At 33.7% G+C, this 8969-nt stretch overlaps 1 protein-coding gene across 1 annotated transcript; it reads right to left on the bottom strand.

Moving 5' to 3' along the window:
• Window positions 1-601: 601 nt before the first annotated feature.
• Window positions 602-4419, bottom strand: LOC104216771 (tetraspanin-20). Its single transcript, XM_009766892.2, has 6 exons — window positions 3975-4419; window positions 3801-3900; window positions 2895-2975; window positions 2687-2791; window positions 1902-2105; window positions 602-1008 (listed from the first exon to the last, which is right to left on the bottom strand). The coding sequence occupies exons 1-6, from the start codon at window positions 4184-4186 to the stop codon at window positions 955-957; spliced, it is 756 nt and encodes a 251-aa protein (XP_009765194.1). The 5' UTR covers window positions 4187-4419; the 3' UTR covers window positions 602-954.
• Between the last annotated feature and the right edge of the window lie 4550 nt (window positions 4420-8969).

The following is an 8969-nucleotide window of genomic DNA, read 5'->3' as shown; positions in this document are numbered from 1 at the left end:
TAGATGGAGAATTTAGTTTCAGAAGATGGAAAATGGTAAAAAGAACATGGGTATGGGTAAAACGTGGGTGGGACTGAGGGGTTAGGAGAGAGAAACGTGCAGATTCTTTTAATTAAGGAGTAAATAATGTACAATTAATTATACCCTTAATTAATTATGGTATAGAATTAGTAATTTGATATACTAAGTGTAATTAAGTCAAACCTTAAACATTGAGGGTAATAAGGTTTCCTACGTGGCATATGAATGTAAAAATTCCAAGGTTGGAGATGCCCTTAGTTGGTCACAACCATATCCTACTACAGAACAGTAACATTCGGAAACAAATGTGCTAAACGAGATCAATCATCAAAGTCGGAATCACAATTTTACAACTGTTTTTTCGATTACTTCCTCGCAGGTTTTCTGAGGACGAGTGTGTATATGGTTAGTATAGAAAATTAAATTGTATTTTGCTTCCTTACTACCATGTGAAAAAACGATTAAAATGTCAAAAACAAAACAAAACAAGACGTTGCTCCAACTGAATTCAGATTAGTGATATTTAGAGTAGAAAAATAAGCGTATCACCCTGGCTTGAAAAACCATATGCACGAGTCTCTCACACAATTGTTGCTACATTTAGGATTGGAAAGAGATCAAATTTCAGTGACTCGAACTAAAAGTTCAAACTGGTGAAGTGTCAGTTTCTCAATAAAAGCAACAACACAATGTACTTAAATACGCCCTATTAACAAGCATGATACATACATACTTCTCCACATTCTAGCTTTGCAATATCTAAATCTGTATCCTTTCTGCAGACATATGTACACTTCTTTTACATAATAAACAGAAAAGAAAAGAAAGGTCCAAAATTATGGAACACAATCACAGATCAAATCTTCATACTGGAGATACGTTGCTAAGTTCTCTGCTCCATGAGATTCAGCATCGTCTCTTTTTTGATTGTCCTCATGATGGGTTTTGGTTTGGTATATGATGCCTAGCCTCTCCATCCAAATGATACTGGAAGTCAAATGTCAAAATGTTTCAGAAATATAGATTGGTCTAGTGACAGCAATAACTACAGAGTGAAACAGTTGAATCTTCATAACCAGCCTTGTCCCACATAAGAAACCACGTAACAACCGTCTTGAAGAAAGCAGAAAATTTTCAAATAAAGGATTCAGCTTGCCACAAATCAACCTAAGTTCACATGTTCCAATATTAAGGATCTCATTTATTCTTCAAAACAGAAGTAAGACAAAGGGCACAAAGTGGATAGTTGGACCACATACTGCTTTTGCTAAGAGGAGGACCACACAATCATAAGTTGCACATGTTGAAGGGAATATTGCTCAACCACATCTAACTGCAGACTATAATCGTTTAATACCTCCAAAAATCTGCCAGACTACCTAACTAAATTTGCACAGGTGCAATGCAACAAGTTTGTAGCAAAAGCATCTCTTGTCATACAAGCAAAAAACTAAAAAGTCAATATGATATGACATGATAATTTAAAGTGCACATTAACTGATATTAAAGCCCTTACGAACTCTCAAAACCACCACAAACTACCAACATGACATGATAAGGTGATCTCTTCCGTGAAATCAATATTAATTATCATGTGCCAGACCAAACTCTTCAACACCCTCAAAAAACAGGTAAAAACAGAACAGAAGCAAGCCTGACATTCGCCTATTAGGGTTCCACCCACGGAGTGCAACCTTTTCTAGACACATCGATTCACAAACAAAAAAAAACTACTTTTAAACCTCGAAGCCTAGAACTTATTTGACCAGACATAAGTTACTAAGCAAATAAAGATGCCCGCCTAAGTGTTACCCTTTAAAATATTCCGTTACAAATGAATGGAAGATGACTCACATATATTATACACCTATAAAACATACCTTTTCCTTCATCCGTGAACTCCAGATGTCAGAATGGCCAACCTTCGCATCTGCTTTAGCTAAACCAGATGTTTGGCTTAAACGTGGATCAAGCAGTGGCTCCCTTGTCCTTCCAATAACATCATAATCTCTCTCCATATCATGGTTTATACTATGATCACTAAGCAAAGCTCTGAGAACAATTGCGAGAAGTAAGGAGGATGCCTGGAAACGATGGTAACAATAAGAGTTTAGCACAACATGGACATAGACCAACCAAAAGGTTAGAAGGTATTTTTCAACATTACACCAATCATAAGAGGCCAGGCCAAAAACCACATGTGGCCTCGCCTTATATTGTATTTGTATTTCCATGTTTTCATTCTTTTCCACCACTCATGCTTAAGTTGATAACATACGAATTTCAGAATGTATCATACAAAAAGAGGACTATTTACCAGAGAGTTTCACACTCTTGCCCAGTATTAAAGAAATCATACAATCTGTAGAGCCCCCGCCAGATTATTTTATTTCCTTTCCTAGTCCCTCTGTCAAATTTAGATGCCCCTTTCTCAAAATGCAAAGTTTCTCCAGATAAATATAACATCCTGAATGTTAACTTACGGTTTCAACAGTCACAATCCACATTCTAGCTATATCAAAACATGTCTTCAAATAACTTACACACTAGTAAATCCAAACTTTAGACACTTATGAGAAGCGTCACCTAATATGGATTAAGGGTATTCAAAACAAACAAGGAATCACAAAATCTTACAAGACCTTCATGTTCAAAGAAAACCTGCCTGAATTATAATGACAGCAATGCCAATCCACTTGCAAACATCCATATTTTGTACAATAAAGGTGCGCAGGCTGTGTAGTTCTCCAGTTGGGTCCCTTGGAAGATCCTAGGAAGAGAGTAAGCAGGTGTCCTAATTTGAACTTTTAACAGGTAAACTAGGATAGAACCTCCAAACCCTGAAAAGAGCAAATCTGAAACAAAAGGTTTACCTTCTCCCATTGACGATCAAGTGCAATAAATACAACCAGACTTATTTCCACGAGCACAAAAGCCGTCATAAGAAGAGAGTACTAGTATTTTTAAGTAGTCAAGGCTAACAGTCGATCAGTAATAGCTATTTATATCAATTCATCAATTATCACTTAATTCAAGACATGAAACTGGCAATGAGAAGATATATAATGATGTGCAGACTGCAGTGAAACACCTTTATTTTATTTTGTTTTTCATTTTTCATTTGGTCACTGTATGAAGCTGGAAGACAACACGACATACTAGAAGTTAGGAAACAAACTTCACGATTATCATATTATTTACCTCCAGTGGGTCTACCAATAAGCTTTTCCCTAAAGACTGATTCAAGTTCCTTTCCTTCAAATAATAAGGTAAAGGAAAGCTTTTGGTGTGAGTTTATTCAATGCCCTTCCCTCTTGATTTGTTTTCTGAAGCAAGCATACAACATCAACAAACCAAGCTAAAGAAATTTTAACAGTAAGTGAGAAGTCAGAAATTCCTGCAATAGTTAGAACTGACAACCCAACAGCTCTATTTACAGATATCACATTATACATTTAAATGATTCACGCTTTAGTTTTCTATTTTTGCAAAAATTATACCTTTCATCATATCCCCTACTGAATTAGACTTGAGGCATAGTTGGTTGTGTATCGACTGATTGATTGATCCCTTTCATCATATACTCTGAGGCAACATATAAACATATTAATAGACAGCAACCCTAACAGAGCTGAATGTGCTTACTTTACACTTCTAGGTAGTTTATCATTTTCCTTATTAAGCATTCTAGACAACAACTTAACAGCCATTATATATACATAATATAGCAGAAACATAAACAAAGGAAGCAGTAAAACAAAAAAGACAAAGAAGGATACAAAGCAAAGGAAACATCCATTAACAGCTTCAGCACCAACATGCCCGATACAAGTGATACAACATAAGATTACACCAATTCCCATGAATGCATATATAAACCTGAACAAACAAACATAGCAACATGTCAATAACTAATCATATCGCCAAAAAAAAAAGAACGAAAAGAACAATACCATGGAGCTGTAAGCGAATGTTTATTCAACACAATTAAGCCGAAATTGGAGAATTCGGAGTCAGGATTAGGAGGAAGAAAATTATTGTGGTGTTGCCAATGGTTAAGCATATAAGCAGAGTAAATAATAATGGAGACACCAATGAAGGTTTGTAAGAAATTGAGGAATTTCAGCAAAAATGCTATGAAACCCTGACAACATGGTGTTCGCATTCTGAGATTTTTCTTCTATGATTCTACACAGAAAACCCTAATAATTTTCTCAAAACGATTGAAGAATTGAGCTCTACGATCTATTCCTGTTTCTGTATATTTTTGGTCAAGCAAAAACTGTGTGGATGATGATGATGATTGAGCTGGCAAAACCTTCTTTGTTTTTTACTTTTTGTTTCTTTCTTTTCAGGGAAGCAAAATAAATAATTGGACGGTATATTTTAGTTGTGTTGGACATTGGGCTAGTGTTTCCAAACTATATTATTTATTGGGAACTTTACACCGTGTACCTACTTTCAAAAGCACCTAATACAATATACCGTTAAAATAGCACGGTTCAACCAGTTTTCGGATTGGTCATTTAAAAATAGCGAGCGTTTACCAAGTCAATAAAAAATAGCCACTATTTTGCTGCAACAGAGACCGATCCAGCATAATATACTGGAGTTCGGTGCACCTATGTATGAACTAGCACCGATGCTCCAAACTCCAGTATATTATGTTGGACCGGTATATTATACTGGAGTTTGGAGCACCTGTTTATGAACGAGCACCGGTGCTCCAAACTCCAGTATATTATGCTGGATCGGAATACTCCAGTATATTATGCTGGAGTATTTTTTCGAATTTTGAACAGTGTTTTCGTTCAAATTTATCTTTACATGAAAAGCGACTAAATTTCGATTACTTTTGAAATTATGGCTATTTTTGAATAAATATTTATAAATCTGGCTATTTTTTAATTTCTCCCCAATATACTTCAATTATAAAATTATATATAGTACACATCAATTAATTACCTTACATATCCATTTAGTCAAAAGAACAATAACTACCATATAAATTTACTCCCTAATTAAAAGAAAGTATCGATCTATATGAAGCAAATCCACTCCATCCGTTTAAACTTTAGACCAAAATTAAAGAATAAAATCCCTTTAAACAAAGCCTTTTCTTATGAGAACCACTGTCCTTATTTTCTTTTATACAATAAACAATTATTTAGTAAAATATTCATTGTATACTAGTATTATATATAGCATGTTAATATTGTAAGTAAAATAAAATACACACAATAAATAAAAATAAAGATATAGTTGGTTTGGATACTATATTCCAATATAGAATATTGTGGTATGTTTAGTTTGAATAATATATTTTAAATTAGAATATTATAGGTATATTCGATTTGAATATCGTATTTCAAATTAAAATATTATATACTAGTATTATATATAGCATGCTAATATTACAAGTAAAATAAATTATACACAACAAATAAAAATAAAGGTATATTTGATTTGAATTTTATATTCCAAATTAGAATATTGCCGTATGTTTGTTTGAATATGTAATGTTTGGTTTGAATATGGATCTTAAATTAGAATATTGTGATGTGTTTGGTATAAATATTGTATTCTTTATTAGAATTTGGTGTGTTGGTTTGAATTATATATTCTTCATTAAACTATTGTAATTTGGTATACTTGGTTTGAATATTATATTTTAAATTAGAATCTTGTAGTATGTTTGATTTGAATACTATATTGCGGTATGTTCGATTTGAATATTGTATTCCAAATTAGAATATTATGGTATGTTCGATTTGAATATTGTATTCCAAATTAGAATATGTGATTTGTTTGATTCGAACATTATACTCTTTATTAGGATATTGCGGTGTATTGATTTGAATAGTATGTTCTAGTATTTTATTTTAATTTAATATTGTATCCCAAGTTAAAATATTTTCACCTTATTTTTGTTTTTCTTTTGATTTAGATGTAAGGGAAAAAAACTGACGAAGGACTTAGAGAAATTATTGGGGTGTGAACTTTTTGGTCAGAAGGTAAGTATAATCCCATTCTTTAAAACGTGAGATGATGGAGTGTTTTAAGGGAGTAAGAGATAATTTAGTTCCTTAAAATGTGGGATTTGTTTAATGGTATATAATAATATTAAAATTTAAAAAGTAAATAAAGTTTTATAAAATAGGTTACAAGGTAAAATAAATATTTTAAATATATTTGAAGTTAATTGGTGTTTCTCATGGGTATACCGTGTAGATTTCCCTTATTTATTCAAGTAAGTGATATATACTCGATTTCGGGGTTACAATTATGCTTATATTTGCATTACACAAAAAAGTTGTGATTTTTTCACTTTGGAATTCACTTCAAATATCGTCTCTACATTCCAAAAATTCAGAGTCTGAAGTAAAAAAAATTCATGAGAGTTATCACGTTTGACAATGCAAACTTTAGATGCAAAGCTATAGTTTGGGCAATGTTCACGTCTGAAGTTCTTTCTCTATTCTAAATAAGCTCAAATTTGAAACATAACTTTCAAATATCATAAAAAATAAACCCCAATGATCAATTAGTCAAAATAATAATAAAACTAACAGACTAATTTTGCAACTAAAAAGAAAAAGGAGAAGAAATCCTAAGAAGTAACAAAAAAAAAAAAAGAAGGAACACCATAGCAACTCACTACCATTAAAAAATCTTAAAACCATCTCAAAAATACCATATAAATTTAGGCAAAATACGTAGTTTACCCATCCACCTTGCACCCAAATCTCTGTTACACACCTGTTGACCACAGATTTAATGTTACATACCAAATTTTTCCAAAGTGTGTCAATGACACACCACTTTTGACCAGCCTCTCGGATGTGTGAAACACGAACAATGCAGCGGCGTGAAAAGTTAATTTTTCCTCACCTGACAAATATCAACGGCTACTTACTGGAATTGGGCCCATTTTTCTTCTTCTTCTTCTTCTTCTTCTTCTTCTTCTTCTTCACCCCCTATATTAAAAGCTATTTGGCAGCCATTTTTCTCTCTCTCAACCCCCATCTTCACCTTCCATATCTAATATTTTCAAGCTCATTATATTTGTTAAATTAAAGTGCAATTCATAAGGTAAGATAATTATTCTTCTGTGAATTCACGTTTTAGGGTTCATATTAAATAGAGAATTCGGGTCCATTTTGTCAATGTGGAAATGTAGCTGAACTAGTAATTTCATGGAGCACAAACAACCTTTGTCGTTGATTCTACGACCGTAAAAATTACGAGGTAGGCTTAGATTGTTATAATCGTTATTTCAAGATTTAATAAGCTTCATTTTAATTTTTTTTGAATTTGTAGAAAGATAAAAAAAACTAGGTGTAAGTATTTCGCATGGTTCGATCCCCCGACTCATTAACACTTGAAGCCAGTGATTTTGGGTCTACTTAGGAAGAAGAAGCAGTTTGAAGCGCATTTGCAGGAATCCGGAAAACAGAGGAATTGGAGGAGACTCTTTATTTTCTTCTTCTGATTTTAGGATTAATCATCCTTAAGACCATTGTATTTGGTAGTTTCGAGTACTTCTATATAGTGTAATGATATTCCCTTGTATTGGGTATTCATGTATTTGGCTGATTGAAGTTGTTGTTGTCGATGAGGTTTATCCCCTATTTTATTAGAGCTGTATTGAAGCTTTGTGTTGTGTTCCTATTTAGCTCATTGAAGTTGTTGGTTTCTCTTGTGTTATGTTCCTATTTAGCTTTGGTAACCAAACATAGTAATGCAGCTTTTGTATAACCAAAGTATACCAGTATAAAAAGAAGACCTAAATATACTTTATTCTACAAAATAAGTGTTCATTAGGAGACACTAAAACGGTTAAGCAACACTTAACAGAACATACCACTTGGTTGTCCATAGCAACACTTTACAAAATATAGCACTTGGTTGTCCATAACAACATTTTGTAAAACATAGCACTTGTTGCCTATAGCAACACTTTACAAAACATAATGTCTTATTGTCCATAGCAACACTTAACAAAACATAAAGCTTAAACTACAAACAAAATCTTCATTTCTTTTTCTGCTTCTTCATTTGTTGAGATGATGAACTAGCTTGACTAAGATTGTGTTGTGATGTTGCAACTCTTTGAAGTTGTCTTGTGCTTATGGCTTTCTTGCCCATCCACCTCAAGCCGACACTTCTTGGTTGGTAAGCACATTCCTCCCCTATAGACCTCTTGTCTTAGTTCCGGTGCTAATGACCCTTGGATTTTGTCCTCCACTCTGCTAAAGTACAGTATATTTAGTCACAACATTAGATACAATAGCAGAAAGATACACTAATTATAGCTTTAATTAGTTCACTTACAATAAAAGAAGTAAACACATTGCTTGCTTGAAACAACCCAATTCCACTGCCTCTACCCCTTCCAATCCCTCTGCCTCTTGCAGAAACTCCTCTACCTCTTACTGATTGTGAACTAAATATTGTAGTAGTAATAGTTCCTCTTCCCCTTCCTCTTCCTCTTCCTCTTCCTCTTCCACTACCTCTTCCTTAACCTCTTTTAGCAGCAGATGAAGGTGTACCAGTTGGTACAACATTTCCAACAGCAGTTGTTTTATTGGGGCATCCCCTCTTGTTGTATCCACACACACCACATAAGGAACAAGCCATCTCCATACCTCTCCTTGAAAGCTTCCCAGATTTTGGATGTTCAGTTTCTTCTCTTTTCCTATTTTTTTTGTCTGTCAGGCATCTTTCTAATAGGGGAGGTTCAATTACGGTGGCCTGAAGATGCCCACTATTTCATACAAGGCACAGACTGGATAAAATATTGAATAAGCCTTCAAGTAAGTGAACTTGCGATACCAATGTGCAATGTGGTGAATAGGTTTCATGTCCTTGAAATGCATGCTAGTAATTGCATGACAACATGGGATACCTTTTAATTGCCAAACTCTACAACTACAGGTCATATTCAC

Source organism: Nicotiana sylvestris, chromosome 9, assembly GCF_000393655.2.
Source record: "Nicotiana sylvestris chromosome 9, ASM39365v2, whole genome shotgun sequence".
NCBI lineage: Eukaryota > Viridiplantae > Streptophyta > Magnoliopsida > Solanales > Solanaceae > Nicotiana > Nicotiana sylvestris.
Note: the sequence above shows the minus strand (reverse complement) of the source record. Positions and strands in the feature narration are given on the sequence as shown.